Source organism: Thamnophis elegans, chromosome 14, assembly GCF_009769535.1.
Source record: "Thamnophis elegans isolate rThaEle1 chromosome 14, rThaEle1.pri, whole genome shotgun sequence".
NCBI lineage: Eukaryota > Metazoa > Chordata > Lepidosauria > Squamata > Colubridae > Thamnophis > Thamnophis elegans.
Window position 1 is genome coordinate 22,915,049 of NC_045554.1, and position 20,148 is coordinate 22,935,196.

The 20,148-nt window shown below is 44.9% G+C and overlaps 1 protein-coding gene across 1 annotated transcript in view; it reads left to right on the plus strand.

Annotated features, from left to right (window-relative positions):
• Positions 1-20,148, plus strand: part of HYDIN (HYDIN axonemal central pair apparatus protein) — a 269,552-nt gene that overhangs the window by 180,331 nt on the left and 69,073 nt on the right. Inside the window, exons 43-52 of the mRNA XM_032231077.1 lie at positions 3,005-3,188; positions 3,449-3,590; positions 3,804-3,972; positions 4,455-5,102; positions 5,695-5,910; positions 7,529-7,722; positions 8,444-8,626; positions 9,342-9,461; positions 9,939-10,098; positions 10,180-10,352. Coding sequence (XP_032086968.1) covers positions 3,005-3,188; positions 3,449-3,590; positions 3,804-3,972; positions 4,455-5,102; positions 5,695-5,910; positions 7,529-7,722; positions 8,444-8,626; positions 9,342-9,461; positions 9,939-10,098; positions 10,180-10,352 — 2,189 coding nt within the window. The remainder of the gene's footprint in view (positions 1-3,004; positions 3,189-3,448; positions 3,591-3,803; positions 3,973-4,454; positions 5,103-5,694; positions 5,911-7,528; positions 7,723-8,443; positions 8,627-9,341; positions 9,462-9,938; positions 10,099-10,179; positions 10,353-20,148) is intronic.

Genomic DNA, 20,148 nt, shown 5'->3' on the forward strand with positions numbered 1-20,148 from the left:
GATTTCTTAGTTCCGCCATTTCCTTAGGGGTCATGGTGTACATCTTAGGCTCGGGTAGCCTTGCTCCAGGCACGAATTTATTGCACAATCAGTTGGTCAATGAAGGGGAAGAAAGTTGTAGTCCTCCTTGCTGAAAACCCCTCATAGGTCTCGGTATTCCTTTGGTATTTGATGACAGCCTGGCAGCCCATCTGACACAGTGGCTGCGGTTTTGAGGCCGTTGGCATAGTTAGAGGTCGTAGTCACTGGGTAGTGATCCAGTCTTACTGGAGGCAGTGGCTCGACACCAATGGTTAGTTTTCAGTAACTGTCCTCCCACTTTATAGTGGGCCTCCACTTGTCTAGCCACACAAGCCCCAATATAACAATCATTCATTTTTTGGGCTATGATAAATTTGAGGAGCTCCTGGTGATGGCCCATCTCCAGCCTAATGAGCTCTGTGATTAATGTGGTGGGGGTACCTCTGATATGCGTCCTGTCGACTTGTTCAAAGCGGATGTGGTGAGCTAGGGGTTTCATACATATGCCTAGCTGCTGGGGAGGCTGATTAAACACAGGGTGCAGCCCATGTCAATGACTGCCACTACTTCCCCTTCTACCCCTGTCTTGGGCACTATAATTTTAGCTTTGATGGCTGCACTTAACATTGGGTTGTCGTGCTGCTCTCCCATGGGGCTTGGCAGGGCCTCACTGGCTAGAGTCTCCTCTGTTTTGATGGGCAAGAGTGGTGCCTGTTTGGCGAGGTGCCCTTGTTGGGCAGTTTCTGTGGAGTCCTCTTTGTCCCACTTGTGGCAGAAGAGGTGCTTGGGCTTTCTTACCCTGGCCTCAGCACCCTAGGGGTCTCCTGGCCAGCTTGTTGGTGGTTGGCTTCCTGTGGGGGTGGATCTCGTGGTCTTAAAATGACAGCTGTTTTGTACCACATCTGTATGTGGTCTGGCACACACACCCCCGATGCCACACACCATTCTGAGATCCGAGTCCAGGGCTTCCTTGAAAGTATGTACTAGGAGGCGCTCCAGCCAGTCTCGTAGTTTTTCAGCCAATCTCCGAAACTCCCAAATGAGCTCTTTCATGGGTTTCCTGGCTTGCTTCAGTTCTTGGATCTGAGCCTCTGCTTCTACCTATGGGTGACATTGTTGATTCTGACCCGGCATTGTCTAGCTCAGGGGCCCCTTCATCATGGAGCTCAGCTATCCATTCCACTGTCTCACCTTCATTTATGCCATCCGATATGGCTGAAATCAAATCCTGGTCAAAAGGGTATTGTCCCCATTGTCAGGCCTGTAGTTATGTTCCTTTTAGGATCTTTGGCCTGCCACACTTTCTATTATTTCACTATGCTGTTTCATTAGTGTAATAGTTGAGAGGGGGGAATAGAAAGGAGTAGAATGGTGGAATGTGTTGTTGTCATTCTTTTCTAGAAGCCAAGGTCATCTTTTGTCTCCGCACCTCTGCATCTGATGGAACCAGCTGGGTGGAGATGCCAGCATGGCCGAAGAAGATTGCACCATGTGATTGATTTATGGGTGTGGGGATAAGATCATGAACTTTCAACTGGATGGAATCCCAGGAAGTTTTCAAATTTGGGATTTCACAGATGGTTGCCAACATGTCTGTCTTATTAAATTGGAACTTTAAGGATATCTCTGCCTTGGACTCTGATTTAATTCTGCATGATATTTGGAATGCTGACATCCATATTGGTTGATGTGTGCCCAGACTCAATTGAGAAAATAAGCTCGCTTCCCAGGTGTCTCATTGAACTTCGGGGGAGCCAGTGATGATTGCTGCTGGGCTTGAGTGGGTTGCTGGGCAGGCACCTGTTGTTGGGCTTGATCCTGTGGAAGTATCACTGGCTGCTGCTCTTGGGCCAGGAAGGGCATTCCTTCTCGGCAGCCTCAGCTTCCACCAGGGCTTGGGAAGGAAAATAGATGGTCTCGACATAAATTGCCAAGATATCACCTGCAGCTCCTCCCATGGGTTTCTTCTCTTCTTCCATCTTCCAAGTCTTTGTGTCACACGGCCTTGGGTCGACGCTGGGCCTCAGGACCTCACACAGCACTCCGAGGTTCAGGAGAGCTGGTAGAGTATTTTAGAATAGATTTGGGTTAATGTCAAGGTTCCAAGTAACTCTCCCAATGAAATAAAACTCTGAGGCTTGAGTTTTCTCAAAGTCCATTTTATTATAAATGTCATATTGGCACACCTGGGAAAACCTGAATCTGAAAGCTTCCAGTTGAAAGTTCAAGACCCTGCCCCAAGTTCATCACATAGTCTAATCCTTCATTGCCACGAAGAAAGATTCCTCCCATCCACATCCATCCAGGTGCAGGGATAAAGCGACCTTGACTTTCTGTGAAAGAATGTTATTATGGCTGCACATCACCCATACTCTGCATAATCCCCCCTCCCATTTTCCCACAGTAGAAAGTGTGGCAGGCCTGAAATTCAAAAAGTAAAAGATGGCTTCCAGGCCTGACAATTGGGTCTGCTGCTTGAGCAGGGGTTCAACTAGAAGACTTCCAAGGTCCCTTCCAACTCTGTTATTGTTAGAAAAGCTTGAGCAAGTTGTGAGTCCCCACAGAAGATGACATAATTAGGAGCATGAGACTGTGTGTCACAAGACCTATAGCCAATTCCAGTCAATTGTCACTGGCTGAGGAACTCTGGGAGTTGAAGTCCACAAGTCATCAAGTTGCCAAGGTTGGAGACCCCTACTGCATGATACTAACTTTGTTGAAGTTTCTAGATCATTCAAAAGCAATGCATGTCTGGTCAAATCATTGGCTTGAATATTTTATTTTCTTCTCAAGGGACTTGAGAAAATGGACATTCTTTTTGGAAGCCAACAAATCCTGACTTCCTTGCATTTCTGGAGGACTCTAATAAGTTGCCTCTGATTGCCTTTGAAATCCCTGCTTTTCACTTGTGTTAGTGGGATGTGTGAACAGCACTACTGCATTACTGACTGGCCTAAACCTGGTGTGCTTCCATTTTGGACAGCTGAGTGATTGCTATCGTGGTATGGTGTTCGATGGGTTGGAAACTATGTTTGCCCGCAGCATGGTATCAGCGCTCCTCTGCCTGCTTAAAGCGATCAACAACCGGCGGTATATTTATTTCGTGAACCTCTTTCAGGATTTTGCTGCTATGAAAGCTAGAGAGATAAGCAAGCAAGAGCAGGAAGGTAAGAACAATGTGGTTTTTGTGGGCTCATCCAATTGTTCTTTTTGTGTGTCTTAGTACCAGTCACATTCTATAGAATCAGGCGATGGAATTTGTGGTTGTCAGATTTGAGTTCCTTCTTCCCCTGCCTTGCCTTTCTCACCCATTCTTCTTTTTTGCAAGAACTGTAATGGGATGGGAACTCAGGCATTGGCATCATTAATGGATAGAATCCCAATGGGCAGATTGAGGAATCTCTTTTCTTCTTGATCTCTGTGGAAGAGCGGGAACAGCAGGAAGCGGTTGCAAGAGAGAAGGCTCGTCTTCAGGAAATGGATGAAGAGGAGTATGATGCTCTTACAGAAGAACAAAAGATCCAATTTGACAATGAGCTGTTGCAGGCCTTACGGGAGAGAAAAAGAAGGTGAGGAAACTCTTCCTTTGCAGGTCTGCCAATTTGCTTGGGTCCCACAGAGGAAGATGAGTTGTGGTTTTGTAGCCCCATGCAGGATGTGGCTCTTACCAAAACTGTGGCCCTTAATCTAGGGGGAAAACTAATGAAATTCAGGGTTGAATGTTATATAGACATTTGTGGAGAATTATTTAAAAAATCTTCACCTTGTTATATGCCTGGAAGGGAGCTGGAGAAGCTAGCTCGAGAGCTGGAGGAAAAGAAGCATCAACAAGAACTGGAGCGCCTGCGGGAGGAAGAGGAGGTGAAGAAGAAGTCCAAGCGATATAAGAAGGATGGGGGCAAAGAGAAAGAAGAGGCAGTAGGGAAAAAAGGCCAGCAAGGAGGCAAGCAGGTGAGTCTCAAGGGGAGTCCTGCCCAACTGCTGCATCACTGTTAACCCTACCAGGTGGACCAGTCTAGGGGTCAGACTCTTGCAAGTCTGATGGGGCTTGACTTCTTGATTACAGTGCAGTGAATTATGGGGGTGTCTGAGCTATCTCTGAGCATTATCTGGACATTCTTAACTTAAAACAATTTTAGCCCTTTTGCCTAAGCAACAGAACCTTTATATTTCCATCACGGGTACTTTCTTACACTCTATACGGGCAACTCGCACTATTTTACTTTGGATCAGTAAATGGATGCCTCTGATGGAGCAATCCAAATGGCTTTGCTCCCTAAATTGTCGTTACTGGTGACCAGGTAGTGGGTGTCAGTTTTTTTAGTCACAAATTCAGGTGCTGGAAAGCCTGGGAGCTTTGCTCACAGAGGCTCTTTTACTTGATGCAAGCACAATTAGAACAGCTGAATGCTTCCTTCCTTTTCTTCTCACAGAATCCCACCATATCAGCTTACAAATCAGAAGGGAGGCTGAATGAAGGGCTTGAGCGAAAAGGTTCTGCAAAGGAGCGTCCAGATGTGAACTTCAATGACAAAGATGAGAAGAAAAAGAAGAGCAGAATGGCCCTGCAGAATGGGCAGCCAGGCGCAGCGCCCCCTGCAGCCCAGGAAGAAGAGGAAGCAGAAAAGGACATGAGTGAGAGTGAGAAGAGCTTGGCACAGCGGTTCAAGCTGTATGAGGCCAGCCAGAAGGAGATCGCTCAGATCCTGATGTTCTGGGACAGGGTCCAGTTGGTCCAGCTGCAGCCACCAGGCTCAGAGGATAAGCAGGAGGAAGCTGAGGATCAGCGCCAGGCTCCGTCCGGTCGTAAAGGCAGGAAGGACCGGGAAAGAGAGCGCCAGGAGAGGCTGGAGAAGGAGCGGGCAGAGAAGGAGCGCTTGGAGAAGGAGAAAGCAGAGCGGGAACGCCTGGAAAAGCTGAAGGCCATGGAGGACAGCAGAGCTGCTGGACTGGAGGGAGAAGGGGGAGAAGGTACAGAGAGAGACATTGGCATCCCCTCTCTGGAAATCCATGTCCTCAGTTCCGAGGAGTCCAGTGGCAAGCGGATCCTGGAAAGTGGCAAACTGCCCAGGGTTATCCAGGTGAGCCCTGGGGTGATGTGCCCAGTGGGTGGGTTGGGCTGGGCTTTGCAGGGAGAGAGTTTGCAGGCTGGCGGCAAGGCTGTGATGGGATTCAGGGATTCATTAGCTAGGGGGAAAACCTTAGTCAAGGGACGTCCAGTCAGACTGAGAAAATGCTGGTCACCCCAAAGAGTCAACAAATTAGGATGTCCTTTAGTGTTTTACCTTATTACAAGGCTATATAAATATCTATATGGGGTAGGGGTGGGTAGCCTGTTCATTGTACAAGACTCAAGAACTAGCAAGTGGGAACCAGTCCCCAAATATTTTGCCCCTGGTTTTCTCAAAGATAGTTTCTTGAAGCGAATATGCCATCTAAGAGCAGTTCCATAATCTGTACCTGCATTGTTCCTGCAATGCAGAGCTTCCACTCAACTGCCAGGAAAGCCAAACCTGAATCCTAGGATGGTTTGACATGTCTCCAATGGCTGCCCCTAAATAAGTTGATGGGGCTTTGGGATAAGGTTAAAAACAAAGGTTCCAGGCCTGTGTTTGCAATTTTGTTTAGCATGGCATCATGGAAGTGACAACTCCACTTTATTCCTTGCTCTAGATTTTGAATGGTTTGGGGCTGGGCCCTTCAGGACCACCCATTCCTCCCACTGCCTTTTTCTCAGTGATCCCATACCCCGAAAAGCGACCAGCACAAGTTGCCTCAGAAGCTCTCAAGCATTTCACCTTCATCATTCCTGAAGAACTGAATCCAGAGGAGGACAAAAAGGAGGGTGAGAGTGGTGTGGAGACTCCAGCGAGTCTCCCTGCGGCAAAGGTATGGAGTTGCTGCTTTGGGGTACCTGGGCTGACAAGTTGCTGATGTTGCTTTTTAGGGTCTAAGCCCAAATCCTGCCAGTAAAGGTGCTGGTAAATGTCTCCTCCATCTGCATTGAACAGACAGAGGAGTATCTCTCCATTCCATTATCTTTAATATATGGTCTTGGACAGTGCCCAACTGGGGTGAGTTCAGAGGATGGGCACCAAGATGAAGAAGGGTCTTGCCACCAACCTTTCTAAGGAGTGCTCAAAGGATTTGGGTAATTTAAAATCATTTTTTCCTCTTTAAAAAAGAGAAGTAAACTTAAGGAAAATACAATGCAATCATAACAAAATACAGAGTTGGAAGGGACCTTAGAGGTTTTTTATTCCAAATCCCTGTTCATGCAAGAGACCCTATACCAATTCAGATAAGTGGTTGTCCAGTCTCTTCTTAAAAGCTTCCAGTGATGGAACACCCACTTCTGACTGCAATTGGTTCCACTGGCTAATAGTTCTCATTGTCAGGAAATTTCTCCTTAGTTATAGGTTGCTTCTCTCCTTGATTAGTTTCCATCCATCCATTGTTGCCCCCCAAAATACCCAGCTACCTGCGAAGAGAATCAGAACAGGGCATGCCAGAATTAAGTCAAGACTGTTTAAGTGGGGAATGGCCTTAACCCTAACTCTAACCTTCTTGCCAAAAGAGGGCAGCCAGTTCCCCTCTGTGTGCAAAACCAGTGTGCTTGGCCGGAGAAAGGAAACTCGAATCGTAAAGTTGATGTGGTGTAATCTGGTGCTGAATTGCAGGAGGCAGAGGAGACTAATCAGCATTAAGTCATTGGTACAAAGGAAGAGGCCCAGAAAAGATCCTCCCTAAATCTTCACAGCATTTATCTAATAGTTATGGAGAGTGTAGTTTAGTCTGAAAGATTCCTGTCTGTAGGCAAAAGAGCAATAAAGAAACTATTTTGAGTGATTCATCGTGTGCCGTTTTTGATTTCCCTGTGCCTGACACTTCATTAGCAAGTTGTACCTGGTTTTGTCATTCTAATAGGACATTCTTGATACCTCATCCTTGATAAAGTGATAGGAAATAGAATTGCTTAATATGTATGTTGCGTTGCACTACATCTTGTAATGTAACTATGCTACTCCATTCACAAAGTGATTTTCTGAGAGATCATGTCCAAATGTGTCCATTCACTGAGAAAAATTGATTCCTGCTAGCACAAAGATCAAGTGTACTCATTTATAGTTATCCACTAGCCAATGATATGAAGATATATAACCTAAAACGTTTCTGTCAGCACTGCTAACATTATGGTGATTGGACTTCCTGATTCCTAGTTTCACACTTTCCTTCTTGAGGGGACCTTGGTGCTTTCTGAGTCTGGTGGTTTTCTTGCAGATGTTTCATTGTCCAAACTAGGTAACATCATCAATGTTAGTGTTGTGGAGATGGTCTTAGAGGTTCTTTGTTGAGCTGTTTACGGTTGGCTCGTTTGGCAGTTCCTCACTTGGGGTATTGTTTACTTGGTTGTTGTTCTGATGTTAATCTTTAATGAATGTTAATGTTAATGTTGATATTCTTATTTATTGGCTTTCTGTCTTGCTATGTTTCCACTGGCTTTCAGGAGGATCTGGCCACCCCGACTCGAGGCAGGTCCAGGAAGGAGAAACCTGAGGTCTCCCGGGAAGCCCCAAAGGAAAAGAAAGCTGCTCCTCGCAACAGAAAAGGCATCCACCTCAGCCCCGGCACAATGACAACGCTGTCTGAGCTTGATCAGGGCAGCCCCACTGCAGAGACCTCCAGTGAGAAGCTGCTCAGGTGAGGCTCCTGAGGCAGAAGTCCCAGGGGGAGGAGGAGAAGAACATTGATAGACCGGCCTGCCCTTGCTGTCTGTGACAGGGAGATGAGGAAATGTGGTGGCCACAGATGGGAAGTGCTCCCCCTCCCCCATACAGAAATAATCATTTCTTTTGAAATGCCCATTTTTCTGTCTTTTTGCTGTTTGGCAATTAATCAAAGAGAGAAGCAACCTGGAATTAAGGAGAAACTTCCTACAGTGAGGACAATTAACCAGTGGAACAGCTTGACTCCAGAAACTGTGGGCGCTCCATCACTGGAGGTTATTAAGAAGAGACTAGACAATTACTTATCTGAAATTACATAGGTTCTCCTGCTTGAGCAGAAGGATGGACTAGAAAACCTTCAAGGTCTCTTCCAGCTTCTATTCTATTCTGCATTTCTCTTCTATTCTATTCTTAATTTATTATGCCCTCATCCAGGGAATTTCTTACCATGCTGACTGTGGCTTTCTATAACCTCTTTTTCTTTCTCTTTCCTTGTTTTTTACAGGGCAGCTTAAAAAGAAAAGGAAGGGGAAGGGAGGACTTTTTCCCCAATATCTAAGGAGCATCTTTTTCACAAAACAGGACAACTTTCTTCTGTGATGGAGCAGAGTTCTGCGCCCACAAAGTTTGCATTGGAAAGTTTGGTCTTAGGGACACTGGCTTAAAGCAGATCTGTTGTGCTTTGTATTCCACAGGTTGAACTGCTTTCGTTGGATTGTCCCTGCTAATGGGGAAGTTTCGATGCGCATCCATTTCTCTTCCACCAAAACAGGACTCTTTGATCAGGTCCTAAATTTTGAAATCCTTGGAACTCGGAGACAGTATCAGGTGTGCTGCAGGGGCACCTGCACATACCCCACTATTTGCCAGGATCCCACGTAAGCAGGAGGGAACAGCTCCACCCATCTTCCATGCTACAACACAGAGCAATGAAGTGGGCATATATTGTGGCCCTTATTGTGTCCTCCAATTGAATGCAAGAAGCCCCCCATCTTGGCCTTTGGCTGAGGAGTCACTTGTCTGTGGCATCATTTCATTAATAAAGGATGCTACCTTGTGGGTTTTTCTGCCTTTTGTAAGTTAGCAGTCAGAAACCAAATTGGAAATCAAATAACGTTACTGTGACCAAATCTCCTCTTAACATCTTAATTGTTTTCAGTTACATGTGATTTTTCTGTTTTAAATAGTAAGGCTGAGCCAGTTGCTAAAAAGTTATCTTCCTACAGACAGCAAAATAAATGGTTCCATCTAAAATGGGTGGGAATTACATTATCCTAAGAATAAAGATTATACTTTTCAACAATTTGTTCTCTTTGTACTCTCAACATTGGCTGATACTGCAGGACAAGAGCGTCCTTCTTAAGAGCAACAGAGACTTAAGGGAATTGCTCTGTAGAGAGTCTGGTCTGCATTGGGTATCCCAGTTCTTCAGATCAGTTTCCTCGTTCTCCTTGCTCCCCAGGAACCAGTGGGGTTCTTTAGTTGCTTGCTTGCATCAGCTCCTGTCTGCTCAGGGATCTCTGGGTGGTGTGTTGTATGCTTGGACCTCTTATTTTGTTCAGCTGCTAATGCATCCTTGCTTTTCTGATCCAGGATAGTGTTCCCACACCGTAAGAGGACTATCAAACCTGATGAAATTGTGTACAAGAAATACATCCTGAGCTTGGGTATATTCCACTTTGGTCCCTTGCTTTGTGGCAAATCAAGAGAAAGGTAAGTGTTTGTGGGATATAAGAGGGTGATAAGGAAATACTAGAAAGCTCAAGGGGATTTTCAAAAGGAGATTCATTTTTTTCACCAAAGCCATCAAAAGCAACATTGGGCTGAAGGGTTTTCTGGCCTCTTCATGCTTCTAACTGGGAAACTCCCTAAAGAATATATCAGTAGCCAGAATAGCCTGACTGTGGAGTACGGAAGTGTAAGCTGAATTGCCTTTTCATATGTCTAAAAGAAGATGTTAAGGGAATGTGTAATGTCAGGATCACAGGGTCTTTATATGTTATTTATTTATTGATCGGTTTAAAAAAGTTTATAGAACTGCTAACTCAACTGACTTACAGTATAAGCTTACAATATAAACAACCAACAAAAACCTCAATAAGGTGGTCAAAACGACAATAAATATAGCAGCAATCAAAAGACCCTTTGGCCCCTGTCTTCTCTCTTCTGCCTCCCTCCTGTGCTCCCTAGGTACAAGGCTTCGCGATATCCCAACCACTTAGAAAAGCTCACCATTCTCAACATCTCCCCTTTGGAGGTCGAAGTACATTTCTTCTTCCAGCATGACTCCAGGGCAGTCACCTACCTATTGGATCCGCCCATGCTGATGCTGAAGCCAAACCAGAAGCAAGTAAGGGCAGCAGGCACTGCTTTCCCTGAGGGCCTTTGCCCTAGAGGAGATGCCACTTATGGCCCTTTCCTGTCCTTCCAGGTGTTGACAGTCTGGGCTTATCCAACAGCGGCTGGGGTCTTTGAAGACTGCATCGTCTGTTGTGTGAAGGAGAACCCGGAGCCGGTCATCTTCCGGATCTGCTGCCAGGGGGTTCGCCCAGAAGTGGAGCTGGACCGCCGACAGCTGCATTTTGAGAAGTTGCTGCTGCACAGGTTAGGCTTTAGGAGATCAGCCTATTTCAGCCATCTGTTTGTTGATGGCCACTCATTGTGTGCCTCTTCCCTTCACCTGGATTGTCATGGAACTTGGGGGGGAGGGGGTATTTTAGGAGATTTTTTTACCAGTCTTCTTGCCTTAGCTATCATAATGCTGCTAAAATCTAAATCTTATTTGATTGGGATTAGGTTGCGGGATCAATGAATGTGGCCATCTGGTTTTCAACAGCAAATAACCATCCTGCTTTGTAGCTTTGTACTCTGATTTCATAAAACCTTGATTAATAGGTCATATTACTTGCTGTTTATATGCACACTGTGAGCTTATGCAACTGGAGACAAATTTCTTGTGTGGCCAATCACACTTGGTCAATAAAGAATTCTATTCTATTCTATTCTATTCTATTCTATTCTATTCTATTCCATTCCATTCCATTCCATTCAATCCCATCCCATCCCATCCCATCCCATCCCATATTGTTAGGGGCTAACAATAAAGGCTTCTGTTTGAGTGGGACAGTCTATTCTAGGTGGCCAGAGACTTGAAACATCTTAATGGTATGTTGAGCATGGATTTTTGGTCCTTCCTGCTTCCTCTTAACAAAAGAAATCCAATGGCACTCTTTGTGGCAGGACTTCAGATCATAGAATCCAATCTCACACTTGGAACTAACGTGGATATCATTTAGTCTAACCCCCAGCTCACTGCAGCCCCCACTTGAGCATCTCTGACAGATGACCAGATGGTCTTTCAATACATCATTAGCAGCTGGATTCACTGGCTGATAGCTCCTAAAGTCAAGCAGTTCCTCCTGATGTCTAGCTACAACCTGCCTCCTTAGAGTTTTTATCCACCCTTTCCTGGTTTGCACTTGTGGGGTTACAGAAAATATGTCCACTCCTTGTTCTGAGTGACAGTCCTTGAGACATCTATCATGCCTCTTCTCAAATATCTCTTCTATAGAGTAAATATGAACAGATCCTTCAACTATCCTACGCAGGGCTGGTTTCCAGTTTCTTACCCTTGTCTTCCTCCAAATTCCTTCAATTTGTCACTATCTCTTTTAAGCTGCACTGGATATAGCTCCCCAGATGTGATCTGATTGGGAGAGAGGGGAATGGAATGATTCCTTACCATCTCAGACCCAGACTCTGCTCTTCCTTGTGTACCCCAAGGGACCAGCTGCTTCAGAAGCTGCTAAATTGTGGTCCAGAAGGATGCTGAGATCCGTTTTGCATGTACTGCTGCCAAGCCAGTTCTTCGCCATCTTAAATTTGTGTCTTTTGTGTTTCGTAGCTGGGTACAGAATTTCACATTTCTATTCCATCCTACTACTCTCACCACTAGACGTTTAAAAAAATGATTGAAATTTTTAAAAGACAAATATAAACCAACATGCAAAAACAAAACAATAGTAATAGCTAAGAAATCAGTTAATTAAATTGTACAGATAAATCAAAGAGGAAAAATAAAAAATAAACAGAAAAAAACAGGTGGCTGTGTAAATCACCTAATAATCGCATATTTAATATATTACATCACACATTTTGTTATGTAATAACAGTGAAATTGCTCAAAAAATTGTCTATTCTTGTAAAATATTAGAAAAACTATGGCAAAAGGAAACTTATGGAACTCATTTTTTGTTTAGTAACAAAAATAGCCTTTTCAACAATGAATGAATTGCACACTTTTCTAAACTCCGTTGTTTGATATCCAGGGTTATAATACTATTTAAAGTCTCTCAGTATAATTTTCTTGGCTCTTTTTTGTACCCAATATTATCAAGATCATCCTTGATACTGACCACTTGTTCAGTGACCATTCAAAGTCACAATGGTCCTGAAAAAAAATCATTTACATTAGCGGCATCCCTCAGTCATGGGATCACCATTATAGTCAGTATGCATTGTTCTATGTTTGATCTGTTGTTTTTCCTTTCTCTCTTCGTGCAGAGAGAAGAAGAGGAAGGGATTAGAGTAAGCAGACATATAATGGGAATAAACATTAAAAGCAGTGCAATGGTGCAAACAACCAATGTATTCCTACTGTATACTTGCTTACTTTTTTTCCCTTCAGCCCTGGACTGAATTGAAAGATCTTTAGCCATGCCTCCTCTTCCGGCTCCTCAGATTTTTCAGTTCAGTTCTAGCCCAATTGACACATTTTCAGTGGTTCCAGCATATCAACAGAAATTTTATCTTTACTTGGACTTTCCGACCAGATTTTTTTTTCATCCTACAAGAAAATAAGGTCTGTTTAAAGTTACTTTTGATTCCCTGGCTTCTGCTTGTTGCCGGCGCTTCTTCTGGGCTTCACTGGGCGCGCGCGGCTTCTTCGACTCACACGATGAGAGCTGGCTTGGGAGCCGCCACATTCGCATTTTGCATTGGTGCAGCGGTCAGCGGCGAGGGGGCCCAGCTGCTCGCGCTGGTTTCAGTGTTTTGGCGCGACGGTCAGTGGTGTGAGGACCCAACCATTGTGCCATTGCCCTTTACTAAATGAAGCATTGGGAGCGATGGTCAGTGGTGCGAGGACCCAACTGTTCGCACCATCTCTTCTACAGTTTGAATTTTGCGCCACTTTTTGCCAGCAGTAGTCATTGCTGTGGCCATTTTGTTTGAGTGAGGGAAAACTTCTGGCAGCCATTTTGTTTGCAATTTTGCCGCGTTTTTTCCCTGCACTTTGGAGCGAGCCTTGGAGAGTGGTGGCAGTGTGACTTCTCTGTCCCGCAATCCGGCGGCCAGTTGCCCCCCCCCCCACAGTGGCAATTCCTAAACAACAGCGAGGTGTTGATCCTTGCCTTAGGCCTCCCTCTAGCTGTCCAATTTGCAGGCACTGGGAGGATTGGATCTTGTGCCAGAGATTTCCTCGTGGAGGTGCCCTTAAGACTCATCTCAGCCAGCAACTTCTCCGCTTCTATTCCAGCAGCTGCAGCTACTCCAACTGTGTTCCAGGTAGTGAGTGGTGCCCAGAATACACCTGCCCACAACACAATGGCAGACAACCCCCATCAGGAGGCAATGCAGCCAGGGCCCTCTAGCAGCAGGAGCCTTACCAGACAGGCTAGCAAAGCAGCTTCAGAGGCCATCAGCAGAGAGAGCCAGGCAGGAGGGGGAGAAAAGATCAAAGTCCCAAGATCCAGTTGCCTCCTGGAGCCAAAGACCACCAGAGAAACACCCTGAACAAGCCCAGCAACAACCGGTGGCTTCCTGCAGAGGAATTACCAGAGGCCCCAGCTCCTACTAATCAGGATCCACCACGGTCGGATAGTGAGGATGAGGGCCAGGAATTTTCATCAGATGACTACTCTGAGTCAGCCAACTCCCCTGGACGAGAATGCTGATTTGTTTCAGTGCTCCTTGGAAGCAGAGGATTCTCCTCCAGTTCAATGTTCCCTCTAATTTTTTTTCAGTGTGAGCGGAAAAGTATAGTGTGTGAGCTGCACAGTTTCATGCCTGAGCACCTAAGAGAGCCACAGTTTGAACTGCTGTCGCGTCTGTTGGACATTTGCGCAACCTTCCAAGCGTCAAGCGCCAATTGCGAGCGAGGTTTCAGCCCGATGAATGCCAGACATGAAAAGTGCCACTCAAACACTATACTTTTCCCCTCACCCTGAAAAAAAAAGGCTCTCTGCTCAGCTTTTAGATTGTTAGTCTGGCTAGAGAGAGACATGGCACCAACAGGGTCCTGGGTCCTGGCATTTTGCAGGCAACCTGTCCTCTCACATTCCTTTGGAATGCAACCCATCACATGTGAATTAGATTTTGCCAATTATCCTATTAAAAAATAACGCTATTATTCTAAAATATGACTAACTCAATATTATAAACTGTAAATATGTAATGCTGATAAATAATAGCAGTAATTGTTATTTAGTATGATTAAAATCAGTATTGATATATCAATATAATATCTATCGAAATTGACAATATACACTAAAATAACAATACAAATATATAATGTGGAATATAAATGTAATAAATATAATATAAATGCAACATAAAAAACTCTCCCCCTTTAAAGTAGTAAGATCAATTAAATAGTCTAGCAAGTTTGGACAATATGCTATATGTTATGTTACTTAAGAATATATATACCTCAGAATCAGATACAACATCCACATCATTTCCAACTGAGTCAATAAAATCATATGCCATGCCAAAACTATTTTAAATAAAGATATGAAATTAATCAAGTCTTGCATTTATTTTTCAAAATGAATGTACAATTTTTTTATTATTTAAGTTTTGTACCCTATCTTTTCTAACTAACGTTAACTTTAAAAGATGTTACATCAGACTACAATACAAGTAATTGAAGACTAAAATAAGTGTTTTGGCATATTGAGCTTTTTATATTTCTTTCTTATATTTCTTCCTTAGTTGAGAACTTGCTCCTCAGCTTACTTACGCATTAACTGTTTGTTGCTTTTATGGTTTATTCATTCACTGCTCCATCTTCAGTTTTTTTCACAGGGGGCAGGGCTTCCTTCCTCCCTTCCCTCCCTCCCTCCACTCCTTTGGCCACCAATTTTGATCCAATTCTCTCTCTCTCTCTCTCTCTCTCTCTCACACACACACACACACACACACACACACACAAACGTTCTTTGGGGGGGGTTGAATTACTCCGCCTCACTGCGCAAAGTCGACTCAGCATGTGTTCGGCCCCCACTTACGCCGAATCAAATCCGCGGCCGGCGGGACCAGGGGGTTGCATTTCAAAGCCGCCAGTCCTCTTGCTTCTTCTCCTTCACCAGCAAAGCTCCCGCTGGCGTCCCCGCCCATGGCAGCGGCGCCTCTCCCTCCACGCGGAGCACCTGAGCTGGCCCCCGCGTTATCCCTCCCCCTTCCTCCTCTGCCGTGCTTTTGAGGCCGCGGGAGCTAGCAGGAAAGCGGCGGAGGTGGAGGCGGCGGCAGGGATAACCCAGAGCCCAGCTGACTCCACTCAGAGCACCTCAGCTCAGCTGGGCTCTGGGTTATCCCTGCCGCCGCCTCCACCTCCACCGCTTTCCTACTAGCTCCCGCAGCCTCAAAAGCACGGCAGAGGAGGAAGGGGGAGGGATAACGCGGGGGCCAGCTCAGGTGCTCCGCGTGGAGGGAGAGGCACCACTGCAGGAGCTTTGCTGGTGAAGGAGAAGAAGCAAGAGGACTGGCGGCTCATCAAAACAAGTCTGGGGAGGTCCTTTGCAGGCGGCCAGTTCTAGGCGCCTGCAAAGAACTTCCCCACGTTTGCTTTACAGAAAACTCTGCGCGGCAGATAGAATCTGCTGCGCGGGCTTTTCTTGCGAGGTGCGCGGCCGCGCAGGCGCGCACCTTAGAGGGAACAGTGCTCCAGTTCTATCACTGGCTCCACAACATCCTCTGCCCCACTGGGCCACTAAGTGTAGGCGGCCTGCAGAAGACCAAGGGCCAGCTCTCCCCTCGGAAATGCAAGAGGTTATCACCAAAGCCATATCCCAGGGTATTGCAGAGGGTCTCAAGCAATGTGCCAAGTGACGTTGCAGGGCCAGGTCTTCTTCCTCTAAGGCCGTTCCTTCAGAGGCTCCCCAGGGATCCACCTCTCCCTATTCCTCGCTGGACAGTAAGGATTCAGCTATAGATGAGGAAATCCTTCCAGAGCAGGAGTTCTCAGGAGTCAAGGGAGCGGTCACGAATAAACTAGCCTTCACTGATTTGTTTAAACATGTTTCAATCAAGACAATCTTGAATAAGGCCAAAACAGCCACCCGTATGGGAGCCACTGATCAGGCGACAGTAGACCCGTCAGACCCTAGCGAAGGACTCTTTGAGGAACCGGTAGTTCCCCAGGAGATTGTGCCAGTTCCTACATTATTTTTTAATGTTGTGCAGCGTCAATGGGTTTAACCAGGCACTCTAGCCACACCTGATAGCAGCGCTAAAAAGCTATACGGTGGATACCTCCCTGGAGGATTTATTAAAATTGCCTCCGATGGATCCTCTGGTACAAGCCCTTACATCCTCCTCAGTCTTACCTCCTGACCTATTAGAGGGCTTGAAAGCAGAGAATAAGAGATCTGAAAGGGCTTGTCACAAGATCCATCAGGCGGCTGCCTGGACCATCAAGACAGCCACTTCAGCGTCCTTTATGTCCAGGGCCTCTCTCCTCTGGGTCAGACAGATTTCTGCTAAGCTTCCAGCAGGGCACCAAATTGAGGCAGGAGTTTAATAACGTTTTAGCGGCAGCAGAATACACTGCGGATGCCACCTTCAACTCCGCCAAGTTCGCTTCCATGGTTCTGGCTTCTAATGTCACCACCAGACGGCTCTTGTGACTTTGTCACTGGAATGCAAACATGAGGTCCAAGTGGAAGTTGGCCTCTGCTCCCTTTAAGGGAGGGAAACTTTTGGGGGAAGCCCTAGAGCCTGTCCTAGTCGAAACAAGGACAAAAAGGAAGTTATACCATCTGTCACTAAGACAGCGGTTCTCAACCTGTGGTTCACGACCCCTTTTGGGATCGAACGACTGTTTCTGTATTAAATGTTTTATTCATTTTCATTTTCAATTTTGTACATTCACTTATATACGGGATATTTGCAATAATAATAATATAATAGTAAGAAAAAAAAAAAAACACCCCAACCTAAACACAACTCATAAACCCAACCTATCGCTTTCATACACCCCTTCTTCTCCCCCTCCAACTTTCCTTTCTCCCTCCAACGATCACCCCTCCTACTTCCCTTTCCCCTCCTATCTTCCTTTCTCACCTTCCTCACCCTCCTTCCCCTCTCATCCTCCTTACATTCCCCTCTTCCTCCCTCCTTACTTCTCCCTCTTCCTTTCCTCTACTTCTCACTATGGTGCATTTCTCTATTCCTTACGCCAAAAAGAAAAAAGAAAGGAAAAAAGCAATAAGAAAAAAAAAGAGAAAAATAAAAAGAAAAGATAAGGAACAACAGTATACAAGTGTATTCTTCTTATTCTATATATTGAAACTATATCTCCCACCCACCCACCCACCCCCAATGAACCCCCCTCCCTAACCCCCTCCGACTTCCCAGGTCACACACCCGGCACAGTTCAGTACCATTCACCTTCAAAATATCTTATTAACAATAATAATGAAAATAAAATAAAAAGAACACTCCGAAAAAGAAAAAAAACAAAAACAAAAAAGTAAATTAAAAAAAAATTGAAAAATCTTTTGCATTATGCTCAGCCTCCCATCATTCTTAAAATTTAAACAGTGTGAATCATTCCATTTATATTTTGTCCTCGTCCCTTACTTCTTTGATATTTACCCCCATCTTCCTGTAGACTCTCCAGATAGCCTTTCTTAACCTTATATTCAAATATTAGTTTATACAAAAATCAATTTATCTTCATACTTTCGCTACTCATCTTCCTATCCTTCGTTTCACGTCTCCATTCCTCCCAAGCCCAAATTGCATAAGATTAGGATCTCGCTCTTCACTTTAAAATCCTGAGCTTTTTATGTTATACTTCAGACATGTAAATTCGTAAAATGTGTGCCCAAAATCCATACCAGTTCGTTCAATCCCAAGATCCCTTCATCAATATCCCGCTCCACCTTCCTTTCTGCCCCACTCTTCCCAACTCCATTCATCCCAAACCGCAATTCAAATAAATCTTAGTCCCCACTTTCCTCACAGAAAACACTTCATGCGCAGTTTGGATTGAAATTCAAATAAGTCTTGTAAAAGTCCCGTATAATATCTGTCTAGAATAAGCAATGCTTCTTTCCATTCCTCATCAGTACACAGCTTTACCATTTCATACCAAACAGAAATCCTAAAGTTTTAATCAGTCCAAAAGCTTAGAAAGTATTTTAAAGACGTCGCTGGGTCTATATTCTTTACTCTTCTGCCCTTCCGGAAAGAAAAGGCAACCCTCTGCCTTATAACCACGTGTCCCGCTGCTTTGAAAATATGACTGAATCCTCAGTTTCCGCTCTTCTGCCTCTCCAGTAGGGGGAGAACAACTCCCTCCTTCTTGTAACCAAGTGACTTGCTGCTTATCTTTCCTTCACCTTGTCCTTCCGCGTTTCCAAGTGAGTCAGGAAGCCCCGCCTTCAGAGTTTTATAATAAAAGTCCCGAGCTTCCGAAACAGAATTAATACGAAATCTTTGATTTTCAAATGTAACTGTGATTCCAACTGGAGCTTCCCATTTATACTTTATTTGACGATTTCTAAGTTCTTGGGTTAAAAAAGTATAACCTCTCCTTGCTTGCAGCATCTGGAGCGGGATCTCTTTAAAGACAAACAAATCATGGCCATCTATTCGGAGCCTGTTATTGTAAAATTTTTGAGTAATCGCATTTCTGGATTCTCTTGTGAAAAAGTATATAATTATGTCTCTTGGAAGCTGTCGTTGCTCTGCTACACGCGAATTCTGGCGATAGATTTTTCGAATATTCCAATCAAAATTGAGTCCCGGACCTCCCACCGCTTGGCTGAAAGCTTCTACAAACGTCTGTTTCAAGTTCTCTCCTTTCTTTTCGGGCAGTCCTCTAACTCTTATTGCAGACGCCTTTCTGTTATAATTTATCATTGTAAGTTGTGTTTGAGTATCTGTAATCTCTTGTTGTAATGCTTGGATATTAGAAGTCAAATTAAAATTAGCCCCCTCCAAAGTTTCCAATTTCGTCTCCATTTCTTCAATATAATCTGTTAAAGTAGACGTGACTTCAAACATATTCGCATTTATCTGGGCAATTTTGGTCTGTATTTTATCGCATAAATCCAACACAAATTCTTTAATTTCTTTTCTAAAGTCATTAATTATTTGAAAGAGAAGCTCCTGTGTCAAAGAATCTCCAGTAGATGGCGTAGGAGACAAAGGCAGCGATTTGGTAACAAGTTCTTTAAGCACAAGGGGGGAGGATTTTTTTGCCTGTTTAGACCTGGGAGACATTATAGATAAAATCTGAGAATAGACAGATAAACAGTGTCTTCAGCTGGTCAGTTCTCCATAAATTATTTGTAGATTTTGCTCATTAATGAGTAGCAGTCTCCGGGGAAATAAAGCCAGTTAATTACGTCTTCAATCACCAACACAGTAAAAACGCCATTTTGTATCCCAATTGCGCAGAGAAGTTCAAAGGAAGAACAAGGCTGGTGTTTAGATAGTTAAAAAAAAAAACACATCACAGAAGTGAGACCCGCTCGTATTATCTTAAAAACAATTTATCATTGTCCTGAGTGTGGGAGTCGGCTGTCTAGGGCTGCAAAAAGGCAGCTGCGAAGAACTGGCTGGAGATAAGAGCTCAGTTACGCTGGGTCTATTCTCTGTTCGCAGCCCAAAAAAAAAAGGAAAAGGGCTGTGAACTACGAATAAATCCTAACACCTGAGCTTCTGCCTGTCCCTTTCTGCCAGAAAGGGATGATATCTATTGATCTTAATTAGATATACAAACCAGTACTCTAAGAGGGGCTCCGTTGAGCTCCTCGGCGACAGGGTCCTCCCACAGGAAGTCCTGGGATCGAACGACTGTTTCATAGGGGTCGCTGAGACCAGCGCAACTCTAAAGTTTAGACCCCACCTTGAAATCCCCGCGGATGGGCTCCTGAATGGCCGTGCAGCGCGTTGCTGTGGTTCCACACCATAAAAAACATAGGTGTGGGGGGAGGAGCCAACGCCTCGACAATACAACATGCGGTCTCTGTTGTGGCTCAGCAGGATCCACTGGAGCTGCTGAGAGACTCAGATAGCGATGAGCCTTATGAGTCGGCTATGGAAGAGATGGAGGACCCTGGGCAGACTTCAGACTCAGAGCAGGGACCAGAGAGGCTGGTTGGCCACC